The 19,036-nt window shown below is 35.1% G+C and overlaps 1 protein-coding gene across 5 annotated transcripts in view; it reads right to left on the reverse strand.

The window, feature by feature from the left end:
- DIAPH2 (diaphanous related formin 2) overlaps nucleotides 1–19,036 on the reverse strand; it is a 997,375-nt gene that overhangs the window by 675,585 nt on the left and 302,754 nt on the right. For all 5 annotated transcript variants that reach the window (XM_077145442.1, XM_077145441.1, XM_077145438.1 and 2 more), the window contains one exon: nucleotides 1,770–1,880. In XM_077145442.1, the coding sequence (XP_077001557.1) occupies nucleotides 1,770–1,880 (111 nt within the window). The remainder of the gene's footprint in view (nucleotides 1–1,769; nucleotides 1,881–19,036) is intronic.

Consider the following 19,036-nt stretch of genomic DNA (forward strand, 5'->3'; position numbering starts at 1 on the left):
ATGCATAAAATAAGAAAAAAATCTATACATATGTAAAGGAGTACATGGAGCCACAAAAGGTTTATATAGGGCTAGATGACCAATGAGAAAGTGTAACTTGGAAACATTAATGTGAAATTTCAGCTATCACTGCATTCAAATGAGTAACAAATCATGAGACCAGTGAGCTCAGCAGAGATGAAAACAATTAGAGCAAATATACATAAGGTAAGAACCAGTGTTACCACCCCATATTCTTCCTGAAAAGTGAGGATTAAAATAAATTAAAATGATAGCCATGATTTTCTTGACAAACCATTCAGAAAATAAATGTTAAACTATGAATAGAGAAATATTTAACAACACAAAGGTAACAGCAACATCTAAGGCAGAAATCATGGGGTATTAATAAATGAGTAGAGGATGCTAAGGTAATTCTGAAGCCAAAATGCTTCCCAAGATATTTCTTCTCCCAGAAACAAAGAATCAACCTAAGTGAGGACAAGTAGGGAAACCAATGAAAAGGCAACTGAAAAAAAAACTAGAATCAAGACTACAGCATTATCTCTAGCTACCTATGTCCACAGACTTTACCAGTTTTTTCATCAGCAGAAATCAGTGATAAATCAAGAATAAGTATACGTTACACACATTATAACTTCCTAAATGAATTGTATATTGCACCTCTGTACTTACACTTAAAATGCTGCTTTGATTCACTGCACCCAGTTCCTTAGTTATTAAAGTCAAGGTTAGGGTGACATAAAAATTTCTGAAACCAGGTAGACCCAATGACACATATTATTAACATGAGTTTCAATAGACCCAATCAATATCTCATCATGATGGGTTTCAACTACTTTCAGTTAGGACTATCAGACCACAAGTTACTGACACATGTCACATAACGATTCCTCACAAGGAAACATCCTTGATTTGGGTATTTCTAGTAACCCAATTCTTATATATATAGTCATTGACAATCGTAATTTTGTTTGTTTCCTTACTTAGTTCTTTTATTTTTTTTAATCCCTCTATTTTTACTTGTTTCTCAGGTATGCGCTGAGTTGCTTCAATAAAGAGACTAATAAAATTTTACTTGTCTCCTTTAGCAATGTTATGATACTGAACAAAGTTACTATTCATGTAACATACTTCATAAAATATAAAACCACAAGAGTTGTGCCTGTATTTATAGAATAAGTGTGTTCATTTACCTCTGATCAAGCCTATGTAGTTATTTCAAAAATAGAATTTTGAAAACTAGCATACCAAGAACAAATATTCACATTCAATTTAAGAAATAAAACTATTTTCCTTAGAAAAGTTCTAAGTCATTATAAAAATGAGCATCATACTTAACTAATGTGTTTAAAATATACTAATGTAACTTCTATATGTACTTATGTTGAACACAAATGAAATCAATCTGTTACTGAATAGGAAAGCAAAAAATTTTGAATGAAAATGAAACTGCAGAAATACAGTAATCTTGTGTGTTTTCAATATTCACTATTCAAAAAAAAAAACAATGTGTCCTTTTGAAAGAAAAAGTGTCCTTATAGAATAAAAAAAAAAACCCACATCACTTCTGGACAGAAGGTTAACAGAATTCTGAATCATCAATTACATAAAGTGATTGCTATTACTGTGATAGTAAAAAGATTACAAAATGTCTAATGCTTTAGAAAAGAAAATACCAAGGCACATTTATTCATTCCATTTCAAGTACTTTCATGTAAACACAGAAAAATGCTAATCAGCATAATAAATGTATATACTCAACTTACTGGTAACATTGTTTTTAGTCCAGAACGGAGGAATTCATTCCTTAAATGTATTCGAAACTCAAGCTCATAAGGAGAAGTGACAAGGGCATTTATAAACTGCATGCAGGCCACCTACAATCAGGAAACAAACTTTGTTAAAAATTATTTTCTTTTAATTGAAATATTTTTACTTAATGCATTAAGATAATTATGTCCATTTTTTACATTCACTAAAGGCATTCATACATATTTTACAAAATATAAGAAATGAAAATATTTCTATAGGCCAAATGATGAATATGATTTGAGTATAAAGAGCAAAATTAATAAAATGTCTAACATCTTGAATAAATCAAGGTAAGATGTGATGGATGGTCAATTACTGTTATGTTTTGCAAAACAACATGAAGGAAAATTAAACCCACTCGTAGAAAGCCAAAGTTCCAAAAGTATGCATAAAAAAGATCACAAAATGTATCTTTCATGTCTGGCTGTCCTAAGAGGGCACTTGGCCTCAATTCTATAGTTCTCCGAACTTCTAAACTTTTCTAAAATAAATCAAATAAAGTTATAAAAGTACCCTGAAATTAAACAGGGAACAATGATAACTTAGAGGAATTAAATTGATTTATGCTCTCTACATCTTCTCATTGGGATGGATTTATACAAAATATACAGAGTATTAAAATATATAATTAAGGTAAATTGATATACTTTGTATGAAAAAATTAATGCAAGGGAATTAAGATCAGCTAGAAGGCACTGTAGTACCAATACATTGTACACTAAATAATAAAGTAAATATCTGCGTTTGTTTTCATGTGAAGGAGTTTCGTTAATTATATTGATACTGGAAAATGAATTTGGCACTCCTTAACTTTTAATTTTGAGGGTCCCTACTAAAAAGGGGGGGGCTAAATTTCTGGTACTTGCAAGTTAGAAGGAAATCAACAAAATTTTAACTGCCAGACATTCCATACATTATTTCTGAATAACATTTTTGGGAAATGAGGCTCAAGTTTAAGGCAACTGGTTAATAGTATAATTGAGGACCTGCAAGTTTAAATTTTTAACTTTAAGCTAGGCAACCAGTAGTAGAGTGCCCAAAGAGGTGACTACAAGAGGACTCCTGGAAAATACTGACTTAGTAAAGGTGCTAAATATATATAGAAGGGGACACAAATAAATCAACAGTTATTCTGGGAAAAACGTAAGACTGGAAGAAAAATATTTCAGACATATTTTGACTTGACTTATTCTGACCTCTTATTCTGATAAAGTTATTTTAAAAGTATTGACAAAAAATTAAAACGGAATCTTACATATATAATATGCATTCAAGCTGCTTTTTGTGGAGATTTGCCAATCTACTTTAAATCCAGGTTCAAAAGTCAAAAGCTGTATGATTCAAAGGGGATGATTGGGTTGGTTAAAACAATATCACATACCTAAATGAGAATTGAACAACGCAATCCAATTTTGACAAATGTTCAACAACAAAAAAACCCAGTTGGTGAATTTCCTAAATTTTTGCCATAGACGTGGCATTACCGTAAAAGACACACCAGCTATGTTACTACGAAGATTATACCTTAATGGATGACTTAAATTTCCTATGTACAAAAAAAAACTAAGTTAAGTTTTTATACAGTTCAGATAGCCAGGGACATAAGTTTGAATATTGGACATGACCATAACTATATTATCATTGCATTTCCTTGAATGATCCATGTTACATTACAACTATGATATAACCAAACAAGCCAAAGTACATGCACAATCCAAAATTAAAAGAGAGAAAATTTGTTATCCACTAGGACTGTTTTTGCAAAAGGAAATTTGAGCTTAATGGCTTGGATTATTAATACTCTATGAGTGAAGAGAATATTTCTATAAGAAATATGTTAAGGAGTCCTATTATTGTACTTTTATACAAATGAAAGCATTTGGATAAAGAGATTTTAAAAAAAAGTAAAAGTCAATAAAATGAACGTCCGTATCAACATAAAATAAGTTTACATTGAATAAGATGAATGGTGTAATGCTATTAAATATTCATCTTGCATGTAATCTACGAACGTATAACTGAATACAAAAAGAACTTAAGTGATGTCCATTGACTTGAATGTAAAATGACTTTGAAATCAGTACTTAAAAAAGTGAAAGAGTTTACCAACTTATTTTGAACTATATCAAATTATCATAGATATTTAATCAATTACAAATAACATAAAATGAACATTCACAGCACCATATTAGTTTACAATATAATCTGCTAAGCAACACTTTTTATAGATAGATATAATTCTACGGTGTACATTGAGGAGTGAGAAAGTCATCTTAATTATTTCTATTCCTTTATGCTACTACACTATCACTCCCCACTTCAGAGAATGGGGAAAAAATACACATAAAATGTAAATATTTGCCACAACTTACAAAGACAATTTAAATTAAAAAAAAAGATAACTAGCTAAAAGAGTAGAAAATATTATTAATTATAAAATGCTTCTACAAAGGCTGTACTGTCCTTGGATACAGCTGCAAGGCTTCTCAGGCTGCAACTGCCACAGGCATAGGCAGAAACAAGCTTATTAGAGAGCTTGTCTGGAGCCTGTGCCTTCCCCAGGAGAGGGGTGGGGCCCAGCTCAGCTGGATTCCCTCCGTCAAGGAATTCAGAACTCAGGGATTGGAAATTTGAAGAGATTAAAGACAGCCTACAACCTCTCCTCTGTCTCCAGCATGCCCCCAGCAGGGAGAGTCTGCTGAAGTTAAAGGTACCATATCACCTGATGCTGGTAGGACCCACAGGCAGAAAAGCCCCACATACTGGGCAGGATAGGAAAAACACAGAGTCCAGGGATTTCAAAGGAAAGTCTTTTCAACCTTCTGGGTCTCACCCTCAGGGAAAATTGATGCAGGTGACTCTTTCCTCCTGACAGTAGGCCAGTTTGATCTGGGAAAATCTGGCTGGGGACTATAATACCAAAGTAGCCTCCTAAGGTGGGGGGGGGGGGGCACCATACAGGCACGGCAATGAACAAGAAAACAAGAACTGAAAAATTCTGCTCTGCTAAACAAACTAAGCTAGTGGTCCAGAACAAGCTGAACTGAATGTCAAAGAACAGATAGACAACAAAGTCACCCGGCAAGAAAATCTTTAGGTAAAAGAAATGAAAACAATCACCAGAATAAACAACTTAAGGAAATTAAATACCTAGGTGCCAGCAAAAAATGACAAATCACACTAGGAGAACTGAACATATAGCCCAGTCAAAGGAATGAACCAACAATTCGACTGAGATACAGGAGTTGAAGTAATTAATTCAGAATGTTCCAACAGACATGGAAAACCTCTTCAAAAATCAAATCAATAAATTGAGGGAGGAAATAAAGAAGGCAAGGAATGAACAAAAAGAAGAAATTGAAAGTCTGAAATATAAATCAGGAAACTTACGGGAATGAAAGGCACAGGAGAAGAGATGAAAAAAAACAATGGAAACCTACAGTGTCAGATTTCAAGAGGAAGAAGATAGGATCAGTGAACTGGAGAGTGGAATATCTGAAATCCAACAAACAAAAGAAAATATAGGGAAAAGAATGGATAAGTACGAACAGGGATTCAGGGAACTGAATGACAACATGAAGCACGTGAATATATGTGTTGTGGGTATACCAGAAGGAGAAGAGAAGGGGAAAGGAGGAGAAACACTAATGGAGGAAATTATCACTGAAAATTTCACAACTCTTATGAAAGACATAAAAATACAGATCCAAGAAATACAGCATACCCCAAAGAGAACAGATCCAAATATAAGTACTCAAAGACACTTACCAATCAATATGTCAGAGATGAAAGAGAAAGAGAGAATGTTGAAAGCAGCAAGAGAAAAGCAATCCATCAAATACAAGGGGAGCCCGATAAGACTATGTGTAGATCTTTCAGCAGCAACCATGGAGGCAAGAAGACAGTGGGATGATATATTTAAATTACTAAAAGAGAAAAACTGCCAACCAAGAATTCTATATCCAGCAAAACTGCCCTTCAAAAATGAGAGACTAATTAAAACATTTTCAAACAGAAAATCATTCAGAGAATTAGTGACCAAGAGACCAGCTCTGCAAGAACTACTAAAGGGAGCACTAGAGGCACATACAAAAAGACAGGAGACACAGGTGTGGTGAACAGTGTAGAAAGGCAGACTATGAGTAAAGGTAAAAAGAAAAATTAGATATTACATACAAAATACAAAAGGAAAAATGGTAGAAGAAAGTACTACTCGTACAGTAATAACACTAAATGTTAATGGATTAAATTCCCCAATTCAAAAGACATAGAATGGCAGAATGGATTAAAAAACAGGACCCATCTATATGCTGTCTACAAGAAACACACCTTAGACCCAAGGATAAACATAGGTTGAAAGTGAAAGGTTGGGAAAAGATATTTCATGCAAATAACAATCAGAAAAGAGCAGGAGTACCTACACAAATATCCAACAAAGGAGACTTCAAATATAAAACAGTTAAAACAGTCAAAGAAGAACCCTATGTATTAATAAAAGGAACAATTCAAGAAGAAGACAAAACAATTATAAATATTTATACGCTGAGCGAGAATGCTCCAAAATATATGAGGCAAACACTGAAAAGAGAAACAGACACATCTACTATAATAGTTGGAGACTTCAATTCCCCACTCCCATAAATGGACAAAACATCAAGACAAAGGATCAATAAAGATACAGAGAATCTGAATAATAAAATAAATGAGCTAGACTTAACAGACATTTATAAAACAATACACTCCTCAACAGCAAGATAAAACTTGTTCTCAAGTGCCCATGGATCATTCTCAAGGATAGACGATATGCTGGGTCACAAAGCAAGTCTCAAAAATTTAAAAAGTTTGAAATCACACAAAACACTTTCTAAGATCATAAAGGAATGAAGCTGGAAGTCAATAATAGGCAGAGTGCCAGAAAATTCACAAATATGAGAAGGCTCAACAACACACTCTTAAACAACCAGTGGGTCAAGGAAGAAATTACAAGAGAAATCAGTAAACATCTCGAGGCAAATGAAAATGAAAACACAATGTACCAAAATTTATGGGATTCAGCAAAGGCAGTGCTAAAGAGGGAAATTTATTACCCTAAATGCAAATATCAAAAAAGAAGAAAGGGCTAAACAAACTGTGGTATATACATACGATGGAATATTATGCAGCTTTAAGACAGGATAAACTTATGAAGCATGTAATAACATGGATGGACCTAGAGAACATTATGCTGAGTGAGTCTAGCCAAAAACTAAAAGACAAATACTGTATGGTCCCAATGATGTGAATCGACATTCGAGAATAAACTTGGAATATGTCATTGGTAACAGAGTCCAGCAGGAGTTAGAAACAGGGTAAAATAATGGGTAATTGGAGCTGAAGGGATACAGACTGTGCAACAGGACTAGATACAAAAACTCAAAAATGGACAGCACAATAATACCTAATTGTAAAGTAATCATGTTAAAACACTGAATGAAGCTGCATCCGAGCTATAGGTTTTTGTTTTGTTTTGTTTTTACTACTATTACTTTTATTTTTTTCTCTATATTAACATTCTATATCTTTTTCGGTTGTGTTGCTAGTTCTTCTAAACTGATGCAAATGTACTAAGAAACGATGATCATGCATCTATGTGATGATGTTAAGAATTACTGATTGCATATGTAGAATGGTATGATTTCTAAATGTTGGGTTAATTTCCTTTTTTTCCGTTAATTAATAAAAAAAAAAAAAGAGTAGTTGTTAAACAGGATTAGGGGACAACATGTCTCCACCCATTTGGGTGGGTCTTGATTGGTTTATTGGAGTCCTATAAAAGAGGAAATATTTTGGAGAATAAGAGATTCAGAGAGAGCAACACTACGAAGCAGAGAGTCCACCAGCCAGCGACCTTTGGAGATGAAGAAGGAAAACGTCTCCCGGGGAGCTTCATGAAACCAGAAGCCAGGAGAAGCAGCTAGCAGATGATGCCGTATTCGCCGTGTGCCCTTCCAGATGAGAGAGAGAAGCTCTGACTGTGCTTGCCATGTACCATTCCACTTTAGAGAGAAACCCTGAACTTCATCGGCCTTCTTGAACCAAGGTATCTTTCCTTGGATGCCTTAGATTGGACATTTCTATAGACTTGTTTTAATTGGGACATTTTCTCGGCCTTAGAACTGTAAACCAGCAACTCATTAAATTCCCCTTGTTAAAAGCCAAAAAAAAAAAAAAAAAAAGAAGAAAGGGCAAAAATTGAAGAATTAACGGCCCACTTCGAAGAACTAGAGAAAGAACAGCAAACTAACCGCAAAGCAAGCAAAAGGAAATAAATAATGAACATTAGAGGAGAAATAAATGAAATTGAGAACATGAAAACAACTGAGAAAATCAACAAAACCAGAAGTTGGCTCTATGAGAAAATCAATAAGACTGATGGATCCTTAGCGAGGTAAACAAAAAGAAGAATACAGAAGATGCAAACAAATAAGATCAGAAATAGAAGAGACATAACCACCGACCACACCGAAATAAAGGAAGAAATGAGAGGATATTAGAACAACTTTGTGCTAATAAATTCGACAATGTAGGTGAAATGGACAACTTTCTACAAAGGCATGAACAACCAATACTGACTCAAGAATAAATAGACAATCTCAACAAACCGATCACAAATTGAATCAGTCACTGAGAAGTTCCCCAAAAAGAAAAGTCCAGGACCCTGTGAATTCTAACAAACATTCCAAAAAGAATTAGTACCAATTCAGCTCAAACTCTTCAAAAAAACTGAAGTGGAGGGAAAGCTACCTAATTCTTTCTACAAAGCCAACATCACCCTCATACCAAAGCCAGACAAAGATATTACAGCAAAAGAAAACTAAAGACCAATCTCTCTAATGAATATAGATGGAAAAATCCTCAACAAAATTCCAGGAAATCAAATCCAGCAGCGCATTAAAAGAATTATACACCATGACCAAGTAGGATTCATCCCAGGTATGCAAGCATGGTTCAACGTAAGAAAATCAACTAATGTAATACACCATATCAACAAATCAAAGCAGAAAAAAACACATGATCATCTTGATTGATGCAGAAAAGGCATTTGACAAAATTCAACATCGTTTCCTATTGAAAACACTTCAAAGGATAGGAATTTCCTCAAAATTATAAAGGCAATATATGAAAAGCCCATAGCTAGCATCAACATCAATGGGGAAAAACTGAAAACTTTCCTCCTAATATCAGGAACAAGACAAGGATGTCCACTATCAAAACTTTTATTCAACATTGTGTTCGAACTTCTAGCTAGAGCAATTAGACAAGAAAAAGAAAAACAACATATCAAAACTGGAAAAGAAGAAGTAAGACTCTCACTGTTTTCAGATGATATGATCCTATGTCGAAAATCCAGAAAAATCCACAGTAAAACTACTAGAGCTAATAAATGAGTACGGCAAAGTGGCAGGTTACAAGATCAGCACTCAAAAATCTATAGTGTTTATATAAACTAGTAATGAACAAGCTGAGGGGAAATTCAAGAAAAAAATTCCATTTACAATTGCAACCAAAAGAATAAAATATTTAGGAATAAATTTAATGAAAGAGAAAAAAGATGTATACAAAGAAAACTACAAGAAATTGTTAAAAGAAATCACAAAAGACCTAAATAAATGGAAGGGCATACCGTGTTCAAAGATTGGAAGACTATATATAGTTAATGCCAATTCTACTTAAATTGATTTACAGGTTCAATGTAATACCAATTAAAATCCCAAGAACTTACTTTTCAGAAATAGAAAAACCAATAACCAAATTTATCTGGAAGGGCAGGGTGCCCCGAATAGCTAAAAGTATTCTGAGGAAAAAAAAAATGAAGTCGGGAGGTCTCACGCTACCTGACTTTACGGCATATTATGAAGGTACAGTGGTCAAAGCAGCATGCTACTGGCATAAAGATAGATATAATGACCAGTGGAATAGAATAGAGTGCTCAGATATAGACCCTTTCATCTATGGACAATGGATCATTGATAAGGCAGTTAAGCCAACTCAACTGGGACAGAACAGTCTCTTCAATAAACGGTGCCTAGAGAACTGGATATCCATATGCAAAAGAATGAAAAAGGATCCATATCTCACACCCTATACAAAAGTTAACTCAAAATGGATCAAAGACTTAAGCATTAGATCTAAGACCATAAAACTATTAGAAGAAAATGTAGGGAGAGATCTTATAAATCTTATAACAGGAGGCAGCTTCCTAGATCTTACACCCAAAGCACAAACAGTGAAGAAAGAAATGAATGAATGGGAACTCTTCAAAATTAAACACTTTTGTGCATCAAAGAACTTTTGTCAAGAAAGGAAAAAGACAGCCTACACAATGGGAGACAATATTTGGAAACAATATATCAGATAAAGGTCTAATATCGAGAATATATAAACAGACTGTTCAACTCAACAACAAAAAGACAGACAACCCGACTTCCGGAGAAGATGGCGGCTTAGTAAGACGCGCGGGTCTTAGCTCCTCCTCCAGAAAAGCAACTAAAGAAACAGAAACAATACGAAACAGCTCCCGGAGCCACGACAGAGACCAAAAAGACAGCGTACCCCATTCTGGAACGGCTGAACGGGCAGGGAGAATCCGCTGCGGTGAGATATCCAAGGGGCGCGCGTTTTCCCGGCCGGGGCGGCTGGCGACTGGGGTCCCCTCCACGCACGTGGCTCCCCGGTCTGAGTGGGAACTTTGGATAGTGGGGCCCTCCCGCCACGCTTGGCGTCTCGGGCCAGCTGGGCAATTTGGACCGGCAGTCCCCCAAGCCACGGCGGCCGGGGACCCACCCCCTCCACGCGCGGTTTCCTGGGCTGACTGCAAGATTCGGACTGGCCAGTTAAAGGAGCCACAGCATCTTTTACTGGTGGGCCCCGCAGACAGACGAGCGCCACGAGTGCCACCTACTGGGCAGGAAAAGAAAAACAGCCCAGAGATTTCACAGAAAAACCTTTCAACCAGCCGGGTCCCACACCCAGGGAAATCTGATCAAATGCCCAGACACCAGCAGAAAATAATGGATGAAGCTCGGAAAATTAAAGATATGGCCCAGTCAAAGGAACAAACCAATAGTTCAAATGAGATACAGGAGCTGAGACAACTAATGCTGAATATATGAACAGAAATGGAAAACTTCTTCAAAAACCAAATCAATAAATTGAGGGAGGACATGAAGAAGACATGGGCTGAACAAAAAGAAGAAATAGAAAATCTGAAAAAACAAATCACAGAACTTATGGGAGTGAAGGACAAAGAAGAAAAAATGGAAAAAACAATGGATACCTACAATGGTAGATCTAAAGAGACAGAAGCTACAATTAGTGAACTGGAGGATGGAACATCTGAATTCCAAAAAGAAACAGAAACTATAGGGAAAAGAATGGAAAAACTTGAGCAGGGGATCAGGGAACTGAATGACAATATGAAGCGCACAAATATACGTGTTGTGGGTGTCCCAGAAGGAGAAGAGAAGGGAAAAGGAGGAGAAAAACTAATGGAAGAAATTATCACTGAAAATTTCCCAACTCTTATGAAAGACCTAAATTTACAGATCCAAGAAGTGCAGCGCACCCCAAAGAGAATAGACCCAAATAGGCGTTCTCCAAGACACTTACTAGTTAGAATGTCAGAGGTCAAAGAGAAAGAGAGGATCTTGAAAGCAGCAAGAGAAAAACAATCCGTCACATACAAGGGAAACCCAATAAGACTATGTGTAGATTTCTCAGCAGAAACCATGGAAGCTAGAAGACAGTGGGATGATATATTTAAATTACTAAAAGAGAAAAACTTCCAACCAAGGCTTCTATATCCAGCAAAATTGTCCTTCAAAAATGAAGGAGAAATTAAAACATTTATAGACAAAAAGTCACTGAGAGAATTTGTGACCAAGAGACCAGCTCTGCAAGAAATACTAAAGGGAGCACTAGAGTCAGATATGAAAAGACAGAAGAGAGAGGTATGGAGTAAAGTGTAGAAAGAAGGAAAATCAGATATGATATATATAATACAGAAGCCAAAATGGTAGAGGAAAATATTATCCAAACAGTAATAACACTAAAAGGTAATGGACTGAATTTCCCAATCAAAAGACATAGACTGGCAGAATGGATTACGACCCAGCAATACCACTACTAGGTATCTACTCAAAGGACTTAAGGGCAAAGACACAGACGGACATTTGCACACCAGTGTTTATAGCAGCATTATCTACAATTGCAAAGAGATGGAAACAGCCAAAGTGTCCATCAACAGATGAGTGGCTAAACAAACTGTGGCGTATACCTACGATGGAATATTATGCAGCTTTAAGACAGACTAAACTTATGAAGCATGTAATAACATGGATGGACCTAGAGAACATTATGCTGAGTGAGTCTAGCCCAAAACTAAAGGACAAATACTGTATGGTCCCACTGATGTGAACCGACATTCGAGAATCAGCTTGGAATATATCATTGGTAACAGAGACCAGCAGGAGTTAGAAACAGGGTAAGATAATGGGTAATTGGAGCTGAAGGGATACAGACTGTGCAACAGGACTAGATACAAAAACTTAAAAATGGACAGCATAATAATACCTAAGTGTAATGTAACTATGTTGGAACACTGAATGAAGCTGCACCTGAAATATGGTTTTTTGTTTGTTTGTTTGTTTGTATCTTCTGTTTTTGTTTTTTTCTTTTTCCTTTTTATATATATATATTTTATTAGTATTATTATTTTAATTCTCTTCTCTATATTAACATTCTATATCTTTTTCTGCTGTTTTGCTAGTTCTTTTCCTAAATCGATGCAAATGTACTAAGAAATGATGATCATACATCTATGTGATGATACTAAGAATTACTGAGTGCATGTGTAGAATGGAATGATTTCTAAATGTTGTGTTAATTTCTTTTCTTTTTTTTGATTAATTAAAAAAAAATTTTAAAAATTGGATAAAAAATAAAAGCACATAGTAGATTCAGGAAAAAAATAAATAAATAATAGAGGAAAAAATGTTAAAATAAATTCAGTTTGAAATACTAGCGATCAATGAAAGGGAGGGATAAGGAATATGGTATGTAAAAATTTTTTTTCTTTTTCTGTTTTTGTTTTATTTTTCTGTTGCCTTTTTATTTCTTTTTCTGAATTGATGCAAATGTTCTCAGAAATTATCATGATGATGAATATGCAACTATGTGATGATATTGTGAATTACTGATTATATATGTAGAATGGAATGAGCATGTATTACGGATGTTTGTGTTTCTTTCTTGTAATTTCTTTTTAATTAATAAAAAATTATTAAAAAAAAAAAAAAAAAAAGACAGACAACCCAATTACAAAATGGGCAAAAGACTCGAACAGACACTTCTCAGAAGAGGAAATACAAATGGCCAAAAGGCACATGAAAAGATGCTCAACTTTCCTGGCTATTAGGGAAATGCAAATGAAAACCACAATGAGATATCATCTCATGCCCACCAGAATGGCTATTATCAAAAAAAACAGAAAATGACAAGTGCTGGAGAGGATGTGGAGAAAGAGGCACACTTATCCATTGTTGATGGGAATGTCAAATGGTACAACTGCTGTGGAAGGGAGTGTAGCGGTTTCTCAGGCAGCCAAATATAGAATAGTTGTATGACCCAGCAATATCATTGTTAGGTATCTACTCAGAGGACATGAGGGCAAGGACTCAAGCGGACATTTGCACACCAATATTTATAGCAGCATTATTTACAATTGCAAAGAGACAGAAACAGCCAAAATGTTCAACAGACGAGTGGCTAAACAAACTGTGGTATATATATATACGGTGGAATATTATGCAACCGTAGGGCAGAATAAAGTTACGAAGTATTTAACAACATGGATGTACCTTAAGGACATTATGCTGAGTGAGATTAGCCAGAAACAAAGGACAAATACTGTATGGTCTCACTGATATGAACTGACATTAGTGAATAAACTTGGAGAATTTCACTGGTAATAGAGATCATCAGGAGATAGAAATAGGGTAAGATATTGGGTAATTGGAGCTGAAGGGATACAGATTGTACAACAGGACTGATTGTAAAAACTCAGAAGTGGATACCACAATACTACCTAACTGTAATACAATTATGTTAAAACACTGAATGAAGCTGAATGTGAGAATGATAGAGGGAGGAGGGCTGGGAGCAAAAATGAAATCAGAAAAAAAGATAGACAGTAAAGACTGAGATGGTATAATCTAGGAATGCCTAGAGTGTATAACGATAGTGGCTAAATGAACAAATTTTAAAGACTTTTTGCTTGAGGAAGAACATAGGAATGTCATTACTGCAGGGTGTTGAAAATTCATAGTAATTTATATTTTAAAATTTTAACTTAGGTATGAGACTAAAGCAAAAAATGTTTATTTGTTAACAAAATTTATATTTTGACTAATATAACTTATGTAGACAGCTTAATTCAACACCATAAGTACATGGAACCTTGAATAGGACATGAGATTTTGTCAGTTTGTTCAGAGTGATGCCCTGACAAATCCCAGAGTGATTTGAACAGTGAATAAAAAAACATTTGCAAAGTCCCCTTCGGGGAATGGTGAGAACGGGGGGAAATTCAACTTCCCCAAGTTGAATTCTTGATATTCTCACAAGCAGTGCAGGCATCCAAAGCAATAGGCTGTGTCCCCAATATTGGGGCTTGTTCATATGAAACTTAACCCCACAAAGGATAGGCTGATCCTACTTTAAATTGGGCCTAAGAGTCACCCCCAAGAGAACCTCTTTTGTTGCTAATTTGTGGCCTCTCTCTCCAGCCAACACAACAAGCAAACTCACCACCCTTCCACATCTACATGGGACATGACTCCCAGGGGTGTGGACCTTCCTGGCAACGTGGGACAGAAATCCTAGAATGAGGTGGGACTCAGAAGCAAGGGATTGAGAAAACCTTCTTGACCAAAAGGGGGAAGAGTGAAATGAGACAAAATAAAATGTCAATGACTGAGAGATTCCAGAGTCAAGAGGTTATCCTGGAGGGTATTCTTATGCGTTAAGTAGATATCACCTTGTTATCCAAGATGTAATGGAGAGGCTGGAGGGAACTGCCTGAAAATGTGGAGCTGTGTTCCAGTAGCCATGTTTCTTGAAGATGATTGTATAATGATATAGCTTTCACCACGTGACTGTGTGTTTGTGAAAACCTTGTTGTCTGATGCCCCTTTCATCTACCTTATCAACAGACGAGTAAAATATATGGAATAAAAATAAATTATAGGGGGAACACTTATTAAAATAAATTTAGTTTGAATGCTACTGATCAATGAAAGGGTGGAGTAAGGGGTATGGTATGTATGAATTTTTTTCTGTTGTCTTTTTATTTCTTTTTCTGAATTGATACAAATGTTCTAAGAAATGATCATGATGATAAATACTCAACTATGTGATGATATTGTGAATTACTGATTATATATGTAGAACGGAATGATCATAAGAATGTGTGTGTTTATTTGTTGGTATTTTTTTTAAAAATCAAAAAATTAATTAAAAAAATTTTATGCCAAAAAAAGGAAATATCCATTGAATATATTCTGAATTCATAGCTAAATACAGAACCCCAAACAACTACCATCATTATTAATTATTATTATCAGTTACCAGGCAATGCATTAAGAGCCTTACCTAATTCATCATCTAATCTTATCCTCATTAAACCAATGAAGGTAAGTATTATTATTGGGCTTATTTCATAGATAATGAAACTGAGGCTAAAAGCAGCTAAACAACTCACACAAAGCCTCACAATAAAGAGTAAACTCAGGATTTCAAATTGTATCATTTTACTCCAAATTCAGAGTAATTTCCCACACTTCCTGCCTGTCTCATAAACTCCATTTATAGATTCATACAACAAATCATTTTAAGGCTAGGTAAAATAACAAAATTTCACACGTTCTTATTAGGAATAGGGCTATGAAAAAAGTTTAATTGGAAAACACACACTCATATAACAATGTTATCTAGTTTATAAAGTGGCCATCATAATATATAACGGAATACAAAAAAAAAATACGAAAGGGACATTCCACTTCATACACATGTTGAAAGGCGAAGTATGAGCAGCATCCCATCATCCAAAATTATGCTTTGCTCCCTCCTCTCCTTTATTTCCTGTTACCCACTCAACATTCAGTGGACATGCGTGTACACACACACACACACACACACACACTAGAGCTGTGCTGTTCAATACAGGATCCATTAGTTACAATTTAAATTTAAAATAGTTATAATTAAATAAAATTATAAATTCAATTTTTCAGTTGTACTAGCCACAGTTTAAGTGCTCAATAGCCAATTGTGGCAAGTGGCTACAATATTGGGCAGTCCAGACAAAGAATATTTTCAACGTCGCAGAAACATATAGATATATATATAGATAAATCTCTATATATGTATAAAAGGCTTTTGGCGAAGCTTCAAAGAAGTTCAAAACATGTCATTAATAATGAAAGTCTCAGAAAAGGTATGCTTAACTTCTAAGCATGATTGAACTCTACTGTCTTCTTCAATGAAAATCAATCTGATTTGACACACACACAAAAAGATCTAACTCCAGACAAACAGCAAGACTCACGGGATTTTAGAGCAAAAGAGTACATAAAATATTCTGGCCCAATATGCTTATTTAAAGGTAAAGAAACTGAAAATCTATAAAGACTGGATAATTTGCCCATGATCACAAAGCTAATAAACCAAAACACTGGGACTAGAATCCAGGCTTCACAACTACAGCTTTAGATTCTTTTTATCACACTCTAGTGTACCAGGAATTGCAGAATAGCATTTCTCCATATAAGGGAAATAAAACAAACAACTTTAAATTGAATATCACAAAGTCCATTATCCTGATTCCTTCCATTGTTTAATTTCTTTATGATGCCTTTAATTTTCAAAATGGCCTGTCATATCTATTTCAGTCTTAAATACTGCTTCCATGAGAATAAAATTTTAAAATCGCATGAAATCACTGACTTTTATCCAATATGAGTAAATATGCTAGGCTAAGACCAGAATTCTGATTTTTTAACTATTAAAAATCATCAATTTATGTATTTGCATTTCTATTCAATAAACTCCTTATGTCATAAAGAGATTCTGCATAACATTTAAATAACCTATTGAACAAATGCATAAACGTGCACAGATAAAAACAGCCAAGTTTGCCCATGTGATAAAGCATACAATAATTTTTGACATGTTTAATTATTCAACTGAATTACTATCATTTTCAACACATTATGATCTTTTCTGTATTTGAAGAGTATATTCTATTTGTACATTAGTCATCTTCATTTTTATTCAATTCATAGAGTGCTACTGCCTTCAGTTAGGGGAGGAAAGGGGGCATAGAGAGTAGCATATCACCAAATAGATTGTAAACCCTGGAATGGCAAGGCTCATTTGTATGTGTTAGGGATTTCTTTGTATCCTTAACAATCCCCAGTAAAAGTGTTAAAATACAGTGGGCAAATAGCATTAAAATATTTCAAACTTTATGGCATAGGATATGGGGCAGTTTGAAAGGATGTGTATACCCTAGAAAATCTAGGTTTTAATCCTAATCGATATTGTGGGAGGAAGAGTTTCTTCTAATCCCTATTCAGTACTATAGGTTGGAAACTTGATTAGGTTATGGAGATGTGACTCGTTCAATATTAAATATGATTAGATGGATATGTGTCTCTACCCATTTTACTTGGGTCTTGATTTTTTTCCAGTAAACTGGAATCCTGTAAGAGATGAGATTCTGAAAGAACAGAAAATGAGGATAGAGCCACAAGAAAGCCACAGTAGAGCCTAGCAGAGTCACGAGGCTGAGAACCAGAGTTCGCCAACCAGCAAGCTTTGGAGATGAAGAAGGAGAACACCCCCAGGGCAGCTTCAAAAAGCAGGAAGCCAGGAAACAAGGCTAGCAGACTGTCACCAAGTTCACCATGTGCCTTCCCGGTTGAGAGAGGAACGCTGAACTTATTGGCCTTTCTTGAGTGAAGGTAACCTCTTGATGATGCCTTGGTTTCAACATTTTTATAGACCTGCTTTAATATGGAGATTTTCATGGCCTTAGAATTATAAGCTTATAACTGATTAAATTCCCCTTTTTAAAAAGCTATTCCATTTCTTGTATATTGCATTCCAACAGCTAGCAAACTAGAACAGGATATGTCATTAAAAAAATAAATTACTTTCAGCTTCTTGCCTAAGTGGTAGAGAAGGTGATATATTTGAATATGAAATATCTTCACAAAATTATTGGGAAAATGCCAAAACCTTTTATTTACTTTAGTTTACCAGCTTTGAAAACTAACCACACATTTATCTGTTTGATAGCAATTCATAGAGCTATGGGGTACAACTGCCAACTCTAGGGCATTTTCAGACTGATTTTCTATATTGCCATTAGCTGTGACAAACTGTGCTTTTAAAATTTTATTGACACTATTATATACTTGACCTTATTAAGTACTTTGTTGACATTAACAAGGTCTTTCTTAATCCTAGCCCAGGAGGAGTTAGAAAAAAATTGGTTTAAATCAAAATAAATTCCAACCAAGAAAGATAACAAATGTACACAGCAAGTTAAATAGGTAAAGAGAAAGATTCCAGGTAAAAGGAAGACACGTGCAAGGTATATAGGTAGAGGCATGAAAGAGTATAACATGTTCAGGAGACAAAAGTGCAGAATGACTGGACCAAAAAATACAGAGAGGAATGGTAGAATATAAGGCTAGAGAGAAAAGCAAGAGCCAAATGATAAAGCATTTTGTTCAGGTTAAGGTTAGACTTTAATCCTAGTCGCTATGGGAAACCATTGCATGATTTTAAGCAATGTTATGACAATAAGTATATTTCAGAGTACTTCATGAACCTGATTTAAAGGAGGCTAGAATGGAGGGTAGGAGATTTTAATAGTCCAGTAAAATAAAATGGCGAGATGTGCTAATGCCCTGGAATAAAGAAGTGGTAGGAGAAGTGGAGAGGAAGGAGGACTATACTTAGGAAGGGAAACTCAACACTATGGAAGTAGAATTGATAGGATTTGGTGACAGATGGGATGGTGGACAGAGTTCAAAGTGGATTTGAAGATGACTATTAGGTTGCTGGTTTGTACTATTTTGGTGGAAAATACTAAGGATAACCAGGATAGAGAATA

Source organism: Tamandua tetradactyla, chromosome X, assembly GCF_023851605.1.
Source record: "Tamandua tetradactyla isolate mTamTet1 chromosome X, mTamTet1.pri, whole genome shotgun sequence".
Taxonomy (NCBI): Eukaryota; Metazoa; Chordata; class Mammalia; order Pilosa; family Myrmecophagidae; genus Tamandua; species Tamandua tetradactyla.